Source organism: Balaenoptera ricei, chromosome 2, assembly GCF_028023285.1.
Source record: "Balaenoptera ricei isolate mBalRic1 chromosome 2, mBalRic1.hap2, whole genome shotgun sequence".
Lineage (NCBI taxonomy): Eukaryota > Metazoa > Chordata > Mammalia > Artiodactyla > Balaenopteridae > Balaenoptera > Balaenoptera ricei.
In genome coordinates, this window is record NC_082640.1 from 61740161 (window position 1) to 61761961 (window position 21801).

At 54.1% G+C, this 21801-nt stretch overlaps 2 protein-coding genes across 6 annotated transcripts; one reads left to right on the forward strand and one right to left on the reverse strand.

Annotated features, from left to right (window-relative positions):
* Positions 1-1544: 1544 nt before the first annotated feature.
* Positions 1545-11920, reverse strand: SNX33 (sorting nexin 33). The gene is made up of 2 exons (XM_059912717.1): positions 9253-11920; positions 1545-3082 (listed from the first exon to the last, which is right to left on the reverse strand). Exons 1-2 carry the CDS (start codon positions 10721-10723, stop codon positions 2829-2831), a joined length of 1725 nt encoding a protein of 574 aa, XP_059768700.1. The 5' UTR covers positions 10724-11920; the 3' UTR covers positions 1545-2828.
* A 7056-nt stretch (positions 11921-18976) lies between these two features.
* IMP3 (IMP U3 small nucleolar ribonucleoprotein 3) lies at positions 18977-21330 on the forward strand. 5 transcript variants are annotated; one of them, XR_009501083.1, is made up of 3 exons: positions 18977-19764; positions 20187-20424; positions 21038-21330. XR_009501083.1 is itself a non-coding variant. In XM_059915434.1 (1 exon), the coding sequence occupies exon 1, from the start codon at positions 19069-19071 to the stop codon at positions 19621-19623; it is 555 nt and encodes a 184-aa protein (XP_059771417.1). In that variant the 5' UTR covers positions 18977-19068; the 3' UTR covers positions 19624-20155. The 5 variants fall into 5 exon arrangements, 1 of the variants encoding a protein (XP_059771417.1); XR_009501085.1 differs by having other exon boundaries at positions 20187-20290; XR_009501082.1 differs by having other exon boundaries at positions 20187-21330.
* The last annotated feature ends 471 nt before the right edge of the window (positions 21331-21801 follow it).

The window sequence follows — 21801 nt, forward strand, 5'->3', positions numbered from 1 at the left end:
TCCTGGTAGTTGCCCAGGGCAGAAAGAGAAGCCTTGTTTTCCACCCACCTCAGGGAGGAAACTGGAGGCAGCTGGTCTCAGCTCAGTCTGGAACATCTGCCTGGCATGAGACTGAGGCCAGCCCGCAGGCCCAGCCACCACCAGGATACCCGCACACACACACTGGTCCCCAGTCCCCTGCTGAAAGAGGCTCCGGCCAGCCCAGACAAATCTCAAATTCCCCCAACACTCAAACCCACACAGAGATAGAAAGAAACCAGAGAGAAGGGTTGTGACATCCTCATTTCCCCTCACATGTATGTCTGTCCCTGCCTAGAGCCCTCAGGATGCCTGGAGGAGGCCTGGCCCATTCCAAGACTTCACGTTCTGATGCTTTTCCTAGGTGCAAGCCCCTCCTGAGAAAAGCGTCAGACCAACCCCTCACCCGGAGGATGGAAGGCATGGGAGGTGGCCCCGCGCTCAAGAAAGAGACACAAGAGGGCAATACTATTCCCAGGGCAAGAAGCATGAACAGGGGACTTTCCAGGCACTGTGTGTTGAGAAGAGCATTCCCACCGCCCCCAGCGCTGACTGGGCCTGGGAAGGAGACCCCCACCGCCCAGCCCATGGTCAGAGCGCTCACTGCAGAAGGCCGCCTGGAAGTTGGAGCGGGGAAGAGGTTAAGGGTGGGAAGGTCCTCGGATGGGTTGGAAAATGAAGGAAGGAGGGCAGGGAGGAGAGAAGGGAAAATTCCACAGAAAGTCCCAAATCTGACCTAATTTTGACCCAGGGCCAGGGGCCCATTCCAAAAGATCCTCTGAGGACGCTCTGCCCTGAACAGGGAGCCTCTGCTGCCCCTTCCCCATTGCACCTGCCACCCCTTACTCCATCTCACTGCCATGAGCTCCCCCGCCCCCAGCCCAGCTAAAGCCTCCCCTGATGTCCAGACCCCAGCAGCCCTCCCTCCACCAAGTCCCCATTGCCCCAAGAGAACCGCGGCCCCCCAGCCCCCCTCTTTCCCGTGTGCAAACAGATTCCTGTTCATCCTGCCTGGGACACCCCCAAGGGCATAGCTCGGGGGTCCACCTCAGTTTCCAACTGGGCAGCCACTGCAGGGCTGGGCAGCCTGGACTGGACAGCTTGGGGAAGGACACAGGTTCTGAGACCCCCCCCCTCCCCTGGACTGGGGCTTTCCTGGGGGCAAGGCTGGGATATCCCTCCCGGGGAGAGGAACCCCCTATCGATTAGACTGTCCCTTCCTCACATGACCTTCAGTCCTAGATCACAGAGCAGCAAAGCCAAACCCCTGGCAGGACTCCACCCATTTGAGAGATGAGGAGAGTGAGGTCTGGGAAGGGTATGCATCCAGCTGGGGTCCAGGGTCACCCAGAGGTCCCCAGCTAGCCCCTGCCTCCAGCACCGTCCTCCCCCCAACTTCTGAGGTTCTGGGGTAAATGTTGTGCCCATCACGACCTCAGAATCTGGTCCAATCGCTCCCAGGGACAATTAGGGCTGTATCCTTTCCCCCACCCTCATCCCCCCTGGGATCCAAATAAGGAGTCATATTTTTGTTATCTTAACTGTAAAAGGTTTATCAAGAAAACAAGAAAGAAAGAAGATTGAAGCAGCAGCAGCCAGGAACAGCCACGACCTCCTGGGGGGGCCAGCAGTGGCACCTGTCAGTTCCCCCAACCCACTGCTGGACCACGCCCTGGCCTGGGGGTGTGGGGGGAGCCCCCTCGAGGATGTAAACATGGGTGGGAGACAGCACAATCCCACCAGAACCTGGGCTGGCATCACAGTGAGGCTGGCTGTGGGCAGGTGGGCCCAGGATCCCTGGGGTGGTGGGTAAGCTGGCCCCTGGGAGCCTGAGGCCCAAGCCTACTTGGAGTGTGGGAGCTATTGCTGGTGAACTCAAATACCCAGTAACTTTTGGGTGTCCCCTCCAGGAAGGTGCCACCAGGGTCCTGGGATCCGAGGCTTGTCTTAGCACCTTGAGCCCAGGGCAAAGATGCTGCATGGTCCCCTAGCCAAGGGGTGAGGGGGCTCAGCTGGTGAAGGGGAGTCAGGAGGGAGTTGGCCTGCAGCCCCTCCTGCAGGGGGGGTGGGGCGGAGGTGGGGCGGGGACAGGGGCATGGGAGCAAGGCAGATCCCTCCCCTCTGTCACACAAGGGGACACCACCGAGGGGGGCACCAAACTTGCTTGGGAAAGGTAAAGGAGAGAAGACGGGATCTTTTCATGCCTCCACAGCCTTGCCCATGCTGTTCTTCTCCTCTGAATGCCCTCCCCATCTACTGTCCCCACTTACTGTCTGGTAGGTCCTTCAAGACACTACTTGAATGTCACCTACTCCACGGAGTCATCCCTGACTGGCAGAACGAGTGGTTCCTTCTGCGAGCTATTTACCATCAATCTTTCTGTATTGTCCCTGCCTGTTTCTGGGTCTGACCCCCACCTCAACTGGGGACTCCCCAAGAGCAGGCGTGTCGCAGCCCTGGATGCCCAGTGTCTGACCCGGGGCCGCAGCAGGCCTGCGCGTCTGCTGAATGAACAAAGGGATGGTGGCCAGGTGAGCGAGCACTATAGGCTCTAGGGGAGGCTAAGACCCTGGCCTGACCTCAAGTGACTGACCAGCAGCCCAGGCCTTGGCCTGGAGGGCTCCTGGCCCCATTCTCACCCCTGCTGTGCCCCTATCTCTAAGGGGTGGGGGACTTCCCCAGGGGTATCCATGACTCCTCCAAAGCCCACCCCTGACCAGCCAGGCACTGCTGGTGTGGGAAGGTCTGGAGGGCAGCATGCACCGCAGCCACCAGGCCCCAGGGGCGGGGAGAGGACCAGGGACACGTGGTCAGAGGCTGTCATACATGTGCAGCGTCTTCTCCAGCTGCTGGCCTACCCGCTGGTAGAAGAGGATCTGCTGGCGCAGGTAGTTCTGCATCATGTGCTTGAAGTCGAGCTCGCGGCGCTGGTGGAAGTGGTTCATCTCAGCCTGCAGGGCGAAGCCCACCACGCGGCAGCGCCTGCGAATGCCATCTGCCTCGTCCTGCGCCATGCGGCCCTCGTCACTCATGCGCTGGCTCTCCTTCACCTTGGCAAAGGCACCTGGCACGGGCAGAGCAGAGGACAAGGACAAGTTAGGGCTCCGGTCTCCCCAGTTCGCTCCCTAACCCCATGGTGAGACCCCTCGAGGGCAGACAATACCCTCATCAGCTCAATCAGGCCTCGCTCTTGGACTCCATGGAGTCCAGACCCATGGTCCAGCCACCTGGGTGTCTCCACCAGGATGTCCCCCAAACCCTCACCTTCAGCACATCCTAAACCAGATGCACCATCTTCCCTCCAAACCTGTGGCGACGCCAGCAGCCCACACCTGACCAGTCACAGCCCTGCCCTGCCAGCTGATTGATTTCTAGGACCAGGCCGTCCCCACCCACCACAGGCCTCGTCACCCCTCACGCTGGCTCCCCATTCACCTCCAACATCACCTCCTCCAGGAAGCCTTCCCTGCAGCCCCAGTACATCAGGTGCCTCTCAATGCTCTCAGGTGCCCTGGGCTTCCCTCTGCCACAGCTCTTACCACCCTGTGGTTTCTCTGACCGCTTCCTTCTGGGCTGTGAGCTCAATGTCTCTAGCATCCAGAACAAAGCCTAGCCCACAGCAGATCCTGATATGTGTCTGCCAAGCTGATTCAACCTCACTGGACTGCTACCATAGGCCCCTCATGGGTCTCCCCACCTCAGCCTCAGCCTCTGAGAGGTTCTCCATAGCACCTGAAGAGCAGCCAAGCTGGACACCCATAGCTCCAAGCCTCCCCTGGCTTTCTTCTGCCTGCAGAGCTAGGTCCCCCATTCTCCTGGCCTGTGAGGCCCTCTGGGAGTTGACCCCTGCACCCATTCCACGCTGACCCCACGTTCATCAAATTCAGCTTTCTTTCCTACCTTCCAGTCTCTGCCCCCTGGATCCCTATGCATAATTCAAGGCTCTGATGGGGTGCCGCTTCTACACGAGCATCCCCCAGACAGACCGCCTCCCCATCTCAGCTCACCAGGGCTCTCCCCACCCCCGTCACCCAGCCGATTCTAAAACAGAGCCTCAAAAGCCACCTGGAGTTTTCCTTTGTGTGTGTCTCCCCACATATAGGCCCTGCTCCCTCCTCACCCCAGCCCCCAGGGGACTAGAGGAAGCCATTATAATAACCAGGTGACAGACAGTGGGGGGCGGGGTCAGCGGATGAACCTGGGGAAGGGACCCAATTTGGAAGAATGTGAATGAATCAACAAGCACTTGGTGAAAGAATTTCAGTTCTGAATTAACAGCACTTGACTGATTCCGTGCTGAAGCTGCTGGGGGCAGTTGCTGAGGCGGTGAGGCAGTCTGCCTGCGCCTGGCAGGTACTCCTTGTAGGGCTGTAGGGAATCCACTGTGTGAAGAAGATTAACGAGGTGGGAGGGGTCGGCACGGAGGACAGCGCACTCCCCGAGCGCTTCCAAAGCATCCACTGCACACAAGTAACACGCTCGTTTTTCATGTTTCCCACCTCTCCCTTAAGGAGGTCTCTCGTGGACCTTTGAAACGTATTCCTTTTACTCTCAAGTTGTTCAAATGCATTCAGGATGCATTTATGGAGCATCTACTACATGCTGGAAATAACTTTGAATGCCTTTAGAAGGAGCAGTACCTATATTAGATAGCAAGTGTGTGGCTAATTGGCAAATAGTAGCATTTCAGGCGGACAGACTCAAATTTGGAGCATTTCCAGGGCTGCTCACACAGCACCCAAAAGAACTCTGCAGTCCCCAGCTCCCAGGCCACTCAGTCCTTTTGCCAGCTTCCTTGAACCACTTCTCTCGCCTCCTGTTCCATTCTGACTGCCCAGGTCTGGGCAGCAGGAGAGGGATCACCCCAAGGCCCAAGATCAGGACCCCATGAGAGGCTTTGGAGCTGGAGGGGCCCTAGAGACTAGCTGTCGAACACCCACCACCACCCCCTCACTCTCCACCCCCATACTGTGCAGAGGAAACTCAGGGCCTGGCAGGATGGCACTTGCCGAGGGGCTCGAAGCCTCTTTCCTGCTCCAAAAGTGGGGGATGCCTGGCCCAGAGGTATCCCTGCACAGCTGGGGGTAGACACCACTTCTACTGCAAGGAGCCCAGGCCAGGTCCCCCAGGCATATGTGTGGGGCATCCAGACAATGGACTCAGGAACTTGAGAAGGTCCCAAGGGGTAAAAAGAACCATAAGAAGCAAAGTAGAAAAGAGTAGGACAAAGAAACTAGAGTCAGGCTTCAGCAAAGGGCACCTACTAGCCTGGATTCCACCTTCCTGAGAAAGTCTGGGTGCGTTGGGGATGGACTTGCATTTAAGAAAGCTTTTCTTGCCCATGGCCTTAGAGGAAGGAAACTGAGGCCCAGATAATAGGAATGAATCTATTGCAATTGCTAGGTACCCGCAGACAGGCAGGGAGACAGAGATGGGGGGCAAAGGCTGTGGGGGAAGGGGGAGGCCCCACCCTGCTCTCTGTCACCCCTCCACCCTGTGACTCCGATGTGGGACTGGGACCAGCTAACACTAATGCACCCCAGAGACAGACTGGGACTCAGGGCTCAGGCCTGTCCCCCGTCACCCCACACATTCCACCTAGGACTCAATCTGAGAGCTGAGGACCCAGGGGCACCTCCTCACCTGGCAGTTGTCCTGTAGGCTGGGTCCCAGGGGCAGGGAAAGGAGGGTTGGAGCTTCAGAGCCCCAGGGTCCCAGGCATATCCCCTAAAATGCCACCTTGATCTATCTTGTCCCTACCTCTTGGAGGTAGTTACCGCCCACCCTAGGTTGAGGGCAGGAGGTCTGAGTCCTAGTCCCACTGTGTCACCTCCAACAAGGGCTACAGGTCTCCCCACTGTCAAATGGGGCAGGTTGGACTAGATGTGATGCTGCTGACAATCGCTCACAGCGGAATAGCGCTTTAGAGTTTCCACACCAGTAAAATGGGATGATAATAGTACCCACTCTATAGTTATAGCTGAGTTTAATTGAACTAATATGTTTAAAGTACTTAGGATGGCACCTGACAGAGTAAGAGTTCCAGATGCTACTCGCAACTATGTGCAAACTGCTTTTCAGTCCCAGCCAAGACCCAGCTGGTGGTGGCTCCTGGTGATACAATTCTGTGTTCATGGGAGCCTAGGAGGGGAGGTAGAGGGAGAGCTAGATGATGGCCCAGAGCATAGAGGCTGGACCCACCTATTCCCCCAGGCAAGAACTTGGTCCTGCAAGGTCCACTTTGCCTTGGCCAACCTGTGAGCTCCATGGCCCCTCCACACATGCTCTGTGGTCCAGGGCCTGCCTCCAGCCTGCCGAGGATGCCAGCTCAGTTGGTGCTAGAACACCCAACCCCCTCCCTGCTCCCTCCTCTTCTGGCTTGTCTACCCCAGGCACCCATCCCTTAGGGAGCTCCCTCCCCTATCTGTCTGGCACAGTAGAAACAGCCTGGCTGTGGAGTCAGAGACACCTGGGCTCCAATTCCTGCTCTGATTATCATTCCTCCTCACTGCCCCTCATCTGAAAATGGAGGGAACCACACCAGCCTCCGTGGCTTGTGATGAGTCTTAGGACCGAGCCCTGCCCTGGCTGGCTCTCAGGCAGGGGCCCTGCACAGTCACTGTTGCCCCTTGTTGTCCCAGGGTAACTATTACTAAGGCTCTCGTTCACCCTCAAGGTTGCCCTGGTTTGGATGGTAAATTACATGGTTGCCTTTCTCTTAGGAGACCCCTAAACTGAGCTCCAGGGGCTGGGCCAGTGGGCAGACAGGCTGCACCTCAGTGCCAACCAGGTTCCATGGCTCATTTTCCTAAGTTTTCTTAGGCAAGGAAACTCTTTCAGGGTCACCTCAGAGGCAACACTTGTCCAAATCCTGGTCTCCTGACCCCTCCTAGGCCTCCCATCTCCTTCCTTCCAAGGCCTCTCACACATGCTCGCCATCTTTCAGATGTATGAACAGGCTGGACAGAATCCTGGGGACCCAGGGCCCAATTTTCCTGCTCCTTCCTCTGTGAAAGGGCTCCATCCACAGGGCCAACATGGGATCCCCCCTCCCCCCATCAGGCTGTGGTTCCCCCAATTCTGTCTCAGCCAGATTCCAAGCCCCCCTCCCTAACTTGCCCCACCACGGGCCTAGGAGTGGCAGTGCAGAGCCCAGAAGGAGGAAGAGTAAGCCCAAAAGAACTTGGCTTAATGGGGAGGGGTCCTCCGGGTCCGGGAAGGTGGGGCAGCCTCTGCCTGAGGTTGAACACATCACCCCAGGCCCCTCACCTTAGAAACACCTCCAGTGGAAACTCAGAAGTGGCCTCTCTCAGCTCTGTCTCCCTGCTCCAGGGTCAGAAAGGCCAGTCTGGCTTTACTCCCTCCTGCTTCAGTGGGAGCCTGGGAGCCCTGAGTATGGGGTTGCCTTCCTGCCCCCCGCTCTGCCCTGGGTGAGGGTCCCCAGACACTGCATGGGGGCAGCTGTTTAATAGCTATGCCCCTGCTTCCCCCACATCCTGCTGCCCACACAGGAACATGCCATCCAAGGAGCTGGTTGAACCAGCTTTCCCAGGCCGTAGCACAGCAGTGAGTGTGGCTCCACTTCCGCACAGGGTGACACCTGCCCCAGTGGGCCCCAGCCACCACCCCTGCCCAATCCCTGCCCAGAGCTCAGAGCCGGATCTAAGGCATCATTCTGTCCTCGACCAGACCCTCCTCAGGAGTCTCTCCCTTACCCACCCCTTTGAAGGCCTAAGAGCTCACTGTGTCCACCCTCCCTTGTCTTACAGATCAGGAAACTAACTCTCAGAGAGGGGAAAGCACCTCCCAGGGACACATAGCAAACTGGGGGCAGAGCCAAGACCAGAACTCAGGCCTCATGTCTCCTGAAGCTGAAAAAAGGGAAGGAGGAAGAGAGGAATGTGGAGAAGAGAAAAAAAGGGCAGAGAGGAGAAGGAGGAAGAGAAAGTGAGGGGAGAAAGGAGGCTGGGAGCTGGAGAAGTTCTAGAAGTTAACCTCCTGGTAAAGGAGAACAAGGCGGGTTTATTCCAGACTCTCCTGGGGACCAGGTAGTGTGGTGGTGTTTGCTGTCCCCCAGGCTCAGTCCAGAGGCCTGCCTCCTGGCCTCACCCACAGGAAAACTCCCCACCAAGCCAGGCCTGACCTCAGGGCCTAGGGGCCTGGGAGCCAGCCCCACGCCCTGCAGACGTTCTTCCTTAGTTACCAAGCAGCCCTGGGGAGGACCACACCTCTCTCCTGCCCTGCCTGTAGTCCCCAAGACTCAGCCACCTGCCGGGTCAGCTCCTGACTCACTGCTCAGGCAAGAAGAGAAGGCAGGCTGGGGAAGGGGGAATTGGATGGACCGTGTGGGTAGTGCCCTGGACCCCCGCTTCCTCCCCCAGCCCAGCCCGGGTGCCCCTAGGTGACCCGGCTATGAGTCACTTCCCTGGAAGTTCCTTGACAGCCCCACAGTAACAAGGACCCATCCTGTCCCTCCCGTACGGAGGGGGCCGTGAGAACTGAACACATGGCTGGGCTTGGGAGGTGGCCAAGATGGATGTGTCCTTGGGGAGGTGCAGGAGGATGGGACAGTCCCAGCTGGGCCATGGACCCCTTGTGCAACCACCATTCTGTGGACACAGCTTCTTCATCTGCAAAATAGGGACAGCCACCCTCCCGAACATAGATAGGGAGGGAGCTCACAGATAGGATATGCAGCAACACAGATAGGGAGGGAGCTCACAGATAGGATATGCAGCGGTGAGAACAGGCTCTGCAGCTGCAAAGGCAGGGAGGCAAGCTTGTGACAAGTGGGAAGACAGGCTACACTCTGCGCTCTTGTTATCTGGGTCTGTGTCCGTGTCCCCCATGAGCCTGCGGGCTCCTCAAGGGCAAGTCCTGGGCCCCAGTCAGCTCCGTGTTCCCAGACCCCAGCCTGATATCTTGCAGGGCTCAATGCATGATGGGTAAATGAGTAAATGAGACAGAAACAGAGAAAACGAATGAATGAATGAACGAAGGAACAGACAACAAGAAGGTAAGCAGTGAACTCCATGAGGACAGGGATCAGACCTGCCCATAATAATATCCCTGCACCTAGAATAGGTGGCAGGTGCTCGACGCACTTGTTGAACATATGAATGAGACAGAGAAAGACTAGCTGCGCCGTTCTGCTCGGTCTAGGCCATCCTCATACCCCCAGTGCCCAGCAGAGTGCAGATGCTGTAAGGGTCTCCAGCCCACACTGGCTCTTACCTTTCTGCAGGTGGATGATGTCGGGGAAGTTGGAGAGCAGGCCCTGGTAGAGAGACAGCGTGTCGAGCATCTGGAAGAGGTCGTTCTTGGGCTGCTCGGCGAACATCTCACCCACGGCTTCATAGGTACGGCCCGTGTGAGAAATGGCGCTGTTGAGGGCTTCGGAGCTGAAGGGGGGGTCCATCTGGAAGGCATGACTGATGGCCTGGAAGGCATTGCCCAGCTTCTGGAATTCCTTGCGGAAGCCCCCCACATGCTTGCGCACCAGCTCCGATGCTACGGTGCTGAGCTGCAGGACGCTGTCGTCCATCTTCTTGCTGAAGGCTTTGAAGGTGTCCACACGGTCCTCCACATCCTGCAGGTCCTGGTGCTCCGTGGGGATCTGGAAGGTGAGCAGGAAGCTGGCGCCCACCATCTCGTCCTTCTCGGCCCGGCGTTTTCCCATCTTCCACTGCTTGTCATCCAGGCAGCTAAGGAAATGCTGGAAGCCCTCGTACTGGGACAGCACGGGGTGGCTAGTCATGTGGTCCATCCAGAGGATGAGCCGCCGCTTCCGCTTCTCAATGAAGTCCTCCTCGAAGCGGCCTGTGGCCTGCTTCTCTGGCAGGTGGGGCACCGAGATGACAGTGAACTTGTGCAGCAGGCGGTTGTAGAGCCAGTCGAAGTGTTTGTAGCGCCTGTAGACAGGTGAGCCAGCGTGTGTGGGTGTGAGCTTGTAGGAGATGTAGCTTTTGATGCCCTTGAATTTGGTCTGTTTGGTGGGGTCCTCCACGGAGCAGGCAAATGGGTGGGGGTTGGCCTTCCACTGGGGGCCGCGAGGGCCCATTTCAATGGAGTATGTCTCAACGATCTTGGCCATCATGGGCACATCACCCAGGATGAAGGCCTCCACGCCAGAGCGCACGAAGCACGAGAAGCGGTTGAGGTTGCGCCCCACCACGCTGCCTCGCTTGGCAGATGCCAGGCTGTCCTGCCGCTCCAGGGGTGGCTTGGGCCGGAAGGCCATGTGTTGGCTGGGGTAGGCACCAGGGTAGGAGAAGTTGAGTGGGGGGTGCCCGTTGGCGCCCAGCCCACCAGCCCGTGGCTCCTCCACCACTGTGCATCCATCATCCCAGTCATCCCAGTCATCATCATCGTCCTCCTCGAAACTACCCTGGTTTGAGAGGAAGCCACTGCCCCCACCACTCCAGGAAGGGTCTGCCACGCTGGAGCTGTTGTATAAGCTCACCTGAGTGCCCAGAGAGCCTGCAGGACTGCTGGAGTAGTCGGCATGGTTGGAGCTGGTGCCAGAACGGATGATCTCCACGTAAGAGGCGGGGAAGAGCCCTGTCTCACCGCGGCTGTTCTGGCCCTGCAGCCATCCATCCAGCGAGGTCTCGCTGAAAACGACCAGGTCCTCATCCTGCTGGATGCTGATTTCCTCCTTGTTCTCGCTGCGGAAGTCATAGAGGGCTCGGCCTTTTAGTGCCATGTCTGGGCCAGTGGTAGAGAAAGATGAGGACAGAGTCCTGCCCAGAACTGGGGACACTTGCTAGGGTGTCCAAGAATGCACTAGCAACTCAAGGTCTGCCACAGCCCTCAGTCTCTCAGCCCCTACGGCAGGGTCTCAGCACCCACAGATGGTGTCCAGCCTCCCTCTCTTCAAAGCAATGTCCACGGCCCAGAAACAGGTCTCCCTGCACACGTCTGTGGGCAGGGAGAGCTCATGTCCATGGTCTTCCTCCCTTCCTTCCTCAGCCCCTAAAAGGGAGAGTCTCTCCTCCTCCCACTCCCAGAAGCAAAGTCAAGTGACTCGGAGAAGTCAGCTCTGAGAGGGCAAGAATTCGACACTCTCCACTGGAACGATGTTCTAAAATAGAAGAGAATCACTCAGAAACCACCGTCCCAGAAACCCCGGCAGCTCTGGCTCCCAGCTCCTTCTGGCTCCACAGGCCTTGGGAGGCTCTCACATTCCTCTGTAGATCTGCTCCTTCCTCCTTCCTCCTCCTCTTCCTGGGCCACTGGGTTTTCAAAAATCCAGAAAATCCAAGAGGGGCAAGGAGAAAAGCAGCAGCCTCCTGAATCGAATCCAAGGGTGGATGTGTCCGGCTTCACAACGAGCCAGGCCGGGAAAACAAGGACTGAGGCTTACACAACAGGCCGCCAACGCTTCGACCCCGGCGGCCCGGCCCGGCCCCCAGCCCCCAGCCGGCTGGGGCGCCCTCTCCCCGCCCCCAAGTGACCGGCCCCCGCCCCGGGGGAAAGGAGGGGACGCGACGAGGCGCTCGGGCGACTTCTGGCCACTAGCTGAGTGGCCTCTTTTGTTTGCCTAATTCCTCAGTAGTTTCTGAGCCTGAAGCTGACCCAGATCTGAGTCCAAGGACCCCCGGCCAAAGGTAACCCCGCGGTAACCAGTCCCGCACGCGGGACGTGGACCCCCACCCTTCGCGTGCACGCACACACTCAACAGGAGTTTGGAGAGTGAGCTCTGGAGAGCAGATGGCGCGCCCAGCCGACTGTCCGTCCTCCGCTCTGCCCCGCCGGGTCCCGCCGGTGGGCGGCGGGCTGCGCCCCCAGCCCGCCTTCCTCTCCAGCGTTCGCAGCCCCTCTGCGCCGCCAGTGAGAAGCCAGCTCCAAAACAACAACAAAAAAGGCGATTCCGGGAGGTGGCGTCCCGAGGAAGGAGGGAATAGCCGAGGGGGGGGAGGTGAGGGGGAGGAGGTGAGGGGTGGGGAGAGGGAGGGAGAAGGAAAAGCAGGCTGGGGAATTGGGCGAACTCCACAGCACTTCCGTGCGTCCTGGCTGGCCGGGGACTGCCCGGCTCCGCCCTCCCACTGGCCTGGGGCGCAGGAGCCGGGGCTGCCGCCTACTCCTCGCTTTTCCTTCTGGCCGTCGCCCTCACTCACTTGCGCCGAGATCGGGATGCGAGAGAGAGAGAGGAGACGGTCGGGGAATAGGGCCAGCCCGTCCGCCCTGGCGGGGAGACACCTCTCACCCCGAGGGGCTTAAGCGCCGCGCGACGGAACTCTGCGGCCGCCGCCTCGCCTCCTGGGCTCCGTCACCCTCCTGCCTTTTCCGCGACGCAAGTGAGGCAAACTCCTAAAGTTTGTGAAGTGCGGTGCTACAAGGAGGGCGCCAGAGCCGGGACCCCGGAGAGACGGTTGAGGAAGTGTGCGTGGAGACCCGCAGACGCCCCCCTCTCGTTCCCCTGCCCCCCACCCCAGCTCCGGGGGCGACGGGGCCGTGGCGCCGCCCGGGGATTGCTCTCTGGAGGGGGCCCCAGAGCCAGCGGCGCCCTCATGGAAGAAGCCTGAGAAGGTTTGGATAGTTTGGATACTGGCTGCTGCGGGTCCTAGTACCCTAGCCAGACAAGGCCAGGAGCACCCCTGTCCTGGGCGACTTCCTTCGGGGCGGGGGAAGACAAGACCCTACATCTGTAGCGACGGGAACAAGACCGCGCACGAACGGGTTCCGTGTTGCTTCGTGCGGCGGCCGGCGGAGACTGGATGTCCTGTCTTTGCCAGCAGCACCCAGGAGAGAGGAGTGGTCAGGGTAGGGTTCCGGGAAGAGGTAAAGGGAACTTGACCCTGGGCATTGATTCTGCCAGGCACTGTGCTGGGCACTGGAGATTACAGTACAACAAGGCAGTCGGAGAGTTTGACACCCTCTTGTCAAATGACAAGTCCACCCTCTTGTCATTCATTCATTCATTCTGTCTCTCATTCATTCAATCTTGCACTCAAGGAAACATTAACTGAGTATTCTGTACCAGGCCCCTTGGTCTACAGAGGTGAATAAGGCATTGTCCTTACCTACCGGAAGCTCAGATGTGTCAGGACAAGTAAAGAGATGTTCCCTGCCCGGTGAGACCAGTGCCATGAAATGTGAATGGGAGGGCACCTATTCCAGCCTGGGTTGAGCAAGGATCAAGGAAGGCTTTCTGGAGGAGGAGGTACCTAAGGTGAAGCAAAGGCTTTGGGCCCTACTCCCCTTCCTGGCTATGCCCTGGAGCCTTGTCTACCACTCTAACTAGAACTTCCTTCCCCCTCATTCTCATTCCTCCCACTTGTTGCAGATTAACTGGCACAAGGTAGCGCTGTAAAGGTGGGCACCTTAGGCTGTTTTGAGGGGTGTAATATGCAGGCCTCTGGCTCCAAAAACCAATTTCACTGGTGCAGTGAATAGATCCAATTCCCTATGCAGAGCTGGCATTTGGCCAGGATACAGGCTTATGTCCAAACCCCAGAAGCCCAGGTATTAGCTTACACAGAGAAATTCAACTGTCAGGCAGACCCGAATATTTGTATCAATAGATCAAGACAGTTTGGGCTGCTTCTTAGGAAGCCCAGTTTAGCCCAGTGAACCTGGAAACCCCAGGAGGGGAAGAAAGGATGGTATAAGTCTCTCAGCCAAGAAGTCTTGAGATCTTGTCCCCCGCCATAGGGGCAGCCTTGATTCTAAGGACTCAGTTCAACCTAGTATCTCCAGGACAAGAGCCTGAATATGTTTCCCCAGCTGCTTTGGGGGCACCCCTTTTCTTTGATCTTCTGTTCGCAGAGGCCCTCTCCAAGCTGGATTTAAGAGTAGCAGCTACTTCCTTAGTGCTTGCTGAGTGCTAGACTCCTGTAAACATTTTACCTTTATTAGCTCACTTAATACAATTGATGGGATCTCTGCTCACCCAGCTAGGGGCCTGGTGTAGCCCCACCCCACTGAGGAGCCCCCAGTCACCACCCTGATGGTCTTTAGTTGGTTCCCAAATGCTTCAGTCACATATTTATGCACATTTACACCTTGGATTTACTCTCATATCTGTTCAGGGGCAGAGGGAGGGTGGTTTCTATCTCACAGTGGCCACCTTATTTCCAGGTTCTTGGGGGAAACTCATTCTGCAGCTTCACAGAGATTTCCAGAACCTATATCTTCTATTTCCAACCCTCTTCAAACCTCTGGGTAACAGGGCCCGCAGTTACTAATCTCAGGCAACTGCACTAACCTTTGTGGTTCCCTACACCCTGCCCATGCCTTTGGGAAAAGTCCCTTTATTAAATTCTCTTCACATTACTCTAATTGGAGTGTGTTCTCTCTTTCCTGCTGGGACCCTGATTTGGGTACAGGAAACAGCATCCATCCCCCATCCGGATAGCCAACTTTCCTCCTTTAGGAAAGGAATCAGCAAGGGAGAACTGTGGCCAGTGGTTTCCAGGCTGACCCCACTGGTGGCAGCGCGGTGGACACACTGTACTATTACTATAGTGATGCAGACAAGAGATGATGAGGGCCTGAGGTAGGGCAGGGGTAATGGGCTGGGGAGAAGTAAATTTGAGATTCTATGGGGGTAGAACAGACTGGAATGACAACCAACAAGATGTAGGTATTGAGGGAAGAGTCAACCCACATCTTTAGAATATAGATTCTCAACTCCACTTTCCCCACCAGCTATTTCCCCATTTCTGTGCTCACCTTTGCAGCAAATTCCTCAAAATAGCCACCTCTACTAGCTGCCTGCAACATCTTTCCTCCCTTTCTCTTCTTAAACCCCTCTAGCCATTCTTTCACCCTCACACTCCACTGAAACTATGCTTATCAAAGTCATCAGTGACCTAATGGTTATTCTCAGCCCTCCTCTTAGCCTCTCAGTAGCATTTGACCAGGTTGATCACTACTTCCCCCTGGATACACTGTCTTCACTTGCACTGGGGAGACCACACTCCCCCGGTTTCCCTTCTACTACACTGGTTCATCTGCTTCTCTCCAATAATTCTTTTCTTTTTTTAAAATTCATTTATTGGATGCTTTTTGGGTCTTCGTTGCTGCACGCAGGTTTTCTCTAATTGCGGTGAGCGGGGGGCTACTCTTTGTTGCAGTGCACGGACTTCTCATTGCGGTGGCTTCTCTTGTTGCGGAGCACGGGCTCTAGGCATGCGGGCTTCAGTAATTGTGGCTCACGGGCTCTAGAGCGCAGGCTTAGTAGTTATGGCACACACACTTCGTTGCTCCGTGGCACGTGGGATCTTCCCAGACCAGGGCTCGAACCCCTGTCCCCTGCATTGGCAGGCGGATTCTTAACCACTGCGCCAGCAGGGCAGCCCCTCTCCAATAATTCTTAACACTAGAGTGACTACTAGTTGAGTGGTCCTCTTGTCTTTTTCTCTCTATATTCACTTCTTTGACGATCTCACCCAGGCTCATGGCATCCAACACCATCTTTCTGCCAATAATACCCCAAATTTTAAATCACCAGCCCAGGCCTTTCTCTAAAATACCAGACTCAGGGAATTCCCTGGTGGTCCAGTGGTTAGGACTCCGCACTTCCATTGCAGGGGGCACGGGTTCAGTCCCTGGTCGGGGAACTAAGATCCTGCATGCCGCGAGGTTTGGCCAAAAATTAAAAAATAAAAATAAAAAATAAAATACCAGACTCACATACCTTTCTCCTTGACATATCCCTTTGAATGTCTAATAGACATCTCCAACCCAACATATCCAAAATTGAATTTCTAATCTTGCCCCCCGAATCTGTCCTATTTGGCAGCCTTCCCCATCTCAGGTGATGAGTACTTTCTTCCACTTGCTTAGGTCCAAAACTGGAGCCATCCTTTGACCCTCTCCTTATTCTGGAACTCCTCTCTCATTGGCATCTCACAACTGCTTTCCTTGTCCCAGCTACCACCTTTCTTGCGTGCACCACCACAACAGCTTCCTAATGGCCTCTATGTTTCCAGCCCTGCCTCCTGAGAATATGTCTATTCTCAACATAGCAGTCAGAGTGATCCTTTTAAAACATGTTAGATGTCAATTCTCAGCTCAAGACCCTTCAGTGTCCTCATCTCACTTAACCTAAAAACCAACGTCCTTAAAAGAGCCTATGGAGCCTCTGTTATCTGAGCCCCTTTCCACACCCCCTAGCCCACTCTGCTCCAACCAAGATGGCTTTGTTATTCGTCTTCTGATATGCCAGGCACATTCCTGTCTTAAGGCATTTGCACTCACTGTTTCCTCTTCCTGAAATGTTCTTCCCCTAGATATCCACATGGCTAACCCCCTATGAAATATCACCTTCTCAGTAAGACCTACCCTGACAGGCCCTGTTTAAAATTACAGCCCATCCTCATCCCAAGCTCTCCTATATCCTGCTCAGTTTTGTTTCACGACACTTATCACCTGCTAACATATATAGTTTACTTATTTATTATGTTTATTGTCCGGGGAGAAGGAAGTTAACCAAGAGTCCTCCTGCAGACACATTGAGCAAGGGCTAAAGATAGAAGGGAGTGAGGCTGGGGGAATATGAAGGGTGGGGATAAAGTGCAAGCTGGGAAAAGGTATTTGCACCATAGATAACTGATTAAGGATTAATATCCAGAACATACAAAGTACATCTTCAAATCAATTAGAAAAAAGCAAACAGTCTGTATTAGCTTCCTATTGCAGCTGTAACAAATTACCACAAACTTAGTGGCTTAAAACAACACAGATTTATTATCTTACAGTATTGGAGACCAGAAATCCAAACTGGATCTCACTGGGCTCAAATCAAGGTGTCAGCAAGGGCTGTGTTCCTTCTGGCGGCTCTGAGTAAAATTCCATTTCCTTGCCTTTTCCAGCTTCTAGAGGTTGCCCACACTCCTTTGCTCATGGCCCCCATTCATCTTCAAAGCCAGCAATCACACCTCAGACTTCTGTATGCATCATCACATCTCCTTGACTCTTCTGCCTCCCTTTTTCACTTATAAGGATACTTGTGATTACATGAGACTCACCCAGTTAATCCAGGACAATGTCATGGTCTCAAGATCCTTAATTTAATCACATCTGCAAAATACCTTTTTTCATGTAAGGTAACATTCACAGGTTCTGGGTGAACATCTTTGGGGGGCCATTATTCTACTTACCCCATAATCCAATAGAAAAATACACAAAAGACACAAAGGCATTCCATAGAGGAGGAAACACATATGAAACCTTTATTCATCAGGAAATGCAAATTAAAATCACAGTTAAATACCATCACACAGTCATCATATTGGCAAATATTTAAAAAATCTAACAACCAAGTGTTGTCAAGAACGAGGAGCAAAGGGAACTCCCATGCACTGTCAAAGGAATATAAATTGGTACAGCCCCTTTGGAAAACAATTTGGCAATATCTAGTAAAGCTCAACATGCACTTTACATGTTCATGCATACTTTACATGCATACTTTACAACTGAGCAATTCAACTTCAAGATGTATACTATTCAACAGAAGCTACTACATATGTGCAACAGGAAACCTACAAGAATGTTAATAGCAGCACTGCTAAAAATATTCCCTCCAAAAAAATCCAACAGGAGATGGATTAATAAATTAGATAGAACCAAACAATGGAATATAATGCAACAGTTTAAAAAAAACCTGCAGCTACAGATAAAAAACTCCACATGATGTGATGTCTTCTAAGCAACACTTCTCAAATGTCAGTGTGCATACAAATTACCTGGGGATCTGGTTAAATGCAGATTCTGATTCTGTAGGTCAGAAATGGGGCCTGAAATTCTGCATTTCCAACAGCTCTCTGCTGATCCATGGACTACACTTTGAGTAAGAAGGTTCTCAGTATTTAGGGATGCATTTACAATGATAAAACCATTTTCCTTTTTAAATTTTTTTAAATTAAAAAAATTTTTTCTTTTTCAACAAAAGGTAAAAATAAACACTAAATTCAGGAGAGTAGATACCTTTACCTCTCACTGGGGCAGTGGCTGGAATATGTAGATGAAGTGGTCCTGGTGATGCTTTCTTAAACTGGCTCTTGGGTCCACAAGTATTCATTATACTTTGTATCTTACATATGTTACATATAGTATTTTCCATATATCAAATATTACATTTTAAAAAAACAATGAGAAGCGTACAAAAATAAAACAAAATGATAGGCGAAGAAGCTAGGTGGCGTCAAAGTCTTGGGCAAATAAAGAAGTTAGTCCTGTAGCGCTACACTAGGCTAAAACAGATATACTAGCAGAAAAAGTGTTAAGTTTGTTAACTAAATACTCGGCACCAGAAGTGCATCCTGTCAAGCTAATTCGTTTGAGCCCGGATTAAAGGGTCAGCACTTGTACTATCCAAGCTTTTCAAACTTACTGGGTTTTATGAATCACCTGGCGTTCTTGTTAACAATACAGATTTCCAGGTGACTCCGGTGTAGATCCCGATTCTGTGGGTGTAGGAAGCAGCCTGGGAATCGGTATTTCATAGGATCGGTGGCGCCTAGCCCCACTTGGCAGGGAGAAACCGTTCCGCCCGCCTGCTAATGGACCTGGCGCTAGTGGGCGGTGGGCATACCCGATCAGCCCCGGCCGGCTCGGGGAAGCCCCCCACGAGGTGGGAGGACTCCCCACCCCCACGGTCAGCACAGTAAATTCAACCAAACTAGCGCGACAGTCACCCTCCCTTTCCCGGAACTGGCCTCTTAAACTCTTGTGGGAAAGACTCTCCAGAGAGGCCCTGAATGGCAGAAATTTAAATGAGAGGAAATAATTACGGCACTAAGTGATTAATTGTAGGCAACTTCAAACGGCGCAGGCTCGTCTTTGGGGCCTCCCCTCTCGTCCCCTGCGTCTCCCAGCGCTTTTTCCCCGCCTCCCTCAGAGAACGCGAAGAAGAGAAGAATCGCGAGATACGGACGCGGGGCGTGGCCCCACCCTGACCAGTGGAAACAGAGGGCGTGGCACTGAGCCTTTCTTTTATTGGCCCAGGGTCCCCAGGCCCGGTTTACCAGTGCTGAGGCGGAAGTCGCGCGGGCGCCGAAACGCGCGCTGAGCCTCGGGTCCTGCAGCATCCAAGCCGCCGTCATGGTGCGGAAGCTTAAGTTCCACGAGCAGAAGCTGCTGAAGCAGGTGGACTTCCTGAACTGGGAGGTCACCGATCACAACTTGCACGAGCTGCGCGTGTTGCGGCGTTATCGGCTGCAACGGCGCGAGGACTACACGCGCTACAACCAGCTGAGCCGTGCTGTGCGCGAGCTGGCGCGGCGCCTGCGGGACCTGCCGGAGCGCGACCCGTTTCGCGTGCGCTCCTCGGCCGCGCTGCTGGACAAACTGTATGCTCTCGGCCTAATTCCCACGCGCGGGTCGCTGGAGCTCTGCGATTTCGTCACGGCCTCGTCCTTCTGCCGCCGCCGCCTACCCACCGTGCTCCTTAAGCTGCGCATGGCGCAGCACCTCCAGGCCGCCGTAGCATTCGTGGAGCAGGGTCACGTGCGCGTGGGCCCCGACGTGGTCACCGACCCCGCCTTCCTTGTCACGCGCAGCATGGAGGACTTCGTCACCTGGGTTGACTCGTCCAAGATCAAGCGGCACGTGCTGGAGTACAATGAGGAGCGTGACGACTTCGATCTGGAAGCCTAGCGGGTCCTCCCTCGCCAGGACTGCATTTTACTGATGGGGAAGCTGAGACCTGATGCCTGAGATTCTGTGAAGGCGCCCTCCCCAAGAGTGTGTCAGCCAAGAACTTGGCTCCTCAGCTACAGGCCCTCGCAGAGCCAAAGGGTACGCCCTTTTTCCACAAAATTTTCTTAGCCTTTGGACAATTGGTAATTAAATGACTGCCTTAAGAGACAATGGGAAGCGGTTTTGCGCTGCCATAGGGAATTGTTACATTCTTGTACCTGAAACATTGTAGTGTGAAAGCAATGACTTTGGGGGGAGGGAGGCTACCCCCGCCCCCAGCTTTCCTTTCATTTCTTTGTAGCAGGACAGTTTAGTTTAATTTATATTTAACCCGAATTCTTGCGCTTGTTCGTGACTAAGCTGTGTACAGATGTTGGAGAGTTTGGTCTCAAGTTTTCATAAAATGGATGAGATTTTAGTGTTTAGAGTCCTTTCTCTTGTTTAAAGGAATGCTCTCTTAATGCCAATAAATGGTATAACTGCTTTTTAAGTGCAAATTTCTGTCTGGGTTTCTCACGTAGGGTCACATCTGTAAGTCTCCCTGGCTCAGGAATCCAGAGAAGAAGACTAGAGACAGCAGCGATCTGCCTGTGGGTGAAGCCTGCAGCAGAGCCTGCGTGTGGAGGTTGCAGAATGTTTTACAGGGCTGGGCAAATTTTTCAGTTTACCAATCCCTTCCTCGGAATGAGTGTTTTGGCAGAGCTCTTCCCCACAGGACTTCCTGTTGATATTCCAGCCCCAGGAAATACCATATTAGAGGTCTGAAGTGTTTGCTTGCCTAAGGAAATAATCACCCTGTAGCTTGGCCATCTAGCGGTTAGAAGTGGCCCAAGAGGTTCCTGGAAACTTCTTATGAGTGGAGCCCTCAGGAGGCCCTAGGGCTGCCTTCCCCGGAGCAGCACCTGCACAGCCTCTGCCCATCACAGCCTGCCATGGCTCCCTGCCCAGCCTTTAATTTAGACAGAGATTAATTCTGATTCCCCAATTGGAATGGGTTTTACTGAAAGAAGCAAAGGATGGGTTGGGAGTCAGGGAGCTTAGCCTGATGACAGTGCAGGAATGTGAAGCAAGAGGATCTGCTCTAATCCACCCCCCTCACTGGAAGGGAGAGTAGGGAGACTACCTCATTTACCCAAGACTTCTACGAGGAGAATAATAGAATGCCAAGACCAATGGATTGCTTTTACGTGTGCCTTCTCCATTTCCCCAGGTGTAAGGCAGCATTTGGTGAAGAAACAAGGGAAGGTGACACTGGGGATGACAGTAATAGCAAATGCTTCTACTGTATGTCAGGCACTAAATGCATTACATATCTTAATCCATTTAATCCAACAATCCAATGACATGGGGAATCCAATTCTCTACTTTTCAGATGAGGAAACAGAGACAGAGATGGGTCAAACTGCCCCAGATTGTATAGCCAAGAAGTGGTGAAGCTGGAATGCTCCTTTAAGAGTCGTGTGAACGGCAAGACGGGAATAAAGACACAGACCTACTAGAGAATGGACTTGAGGATATGGGGAGGGGGAGGGGTAAGATGTGACAGGGTGAGAGAGTGGCATAGACATATATACACTACCAAAGGTAAAATAGACAGCTAGTGGGAAGCAACCGCATAGCACAGGGAGATCAGCTCAGTGCTTTGTGACCACCTAGAGGGGTGGGATAGGTAGGGTGGGAGGGAGGGAGATGCAAGAGGGAAGAGATATGGGAACATATGTATATGTATAACTGATTCACTTTGTTATAAAGCAGAAACTAACACACCATTGTAAAGCAATTATACTCCAATAAAGATGTTTAAAAAAAAAAAAAAGAGTTGTGTGAACATTGGCACAGCTAGCCCAAGGGGTACATCAGGGTTTAGAGAGAGTCCCTGAATCTGAGTTTCCAAGCCAGCAGAGAAGCAGCAGCACTAGCCAACGTTGTTGGTCCCCAACAGGGTGCTGTGTAAAGGTTTGAACAAGGAGCAGGCACTGAGCTGCCAAGCCTTGGCTAACATTCATTGAGGCCCTCACTAAGATCACGCATGCTGTGTGGCATGGCCCCCCGCCCCCCCAAAAAAAAAAAAAAAAAAAGGACGTTAATACATTGAGGCCCTGCCTGTGCTAGGCTGCCATTTGCTCTTCCCAACAA

Bases quoted from the DNA above. Each gene is read 5' to 3' on its own strand.
- SNX33 (XM_059912717.1), bottom strand. From the start codon at position 10,723: ATGGCACTAAAAGGCCGAGCCCTCTATGACTTCCGCAGCGAGAACAAG. The intron at 3,083-9,252 runs GTAAGAGCCAGT...TGCCCGTGCCAG, and splicing joins CATCATCCACCTGCAGAAAG to GTGCCTTTGCCAAGGTGAAG.
- IMP3 (XM_059915434.1), top strand. From the start codon at position 19,069: ATGGTGCGGAAGCTTAAGTTCCACGAGCAGAAGCTGCTGAAGCAGGTG.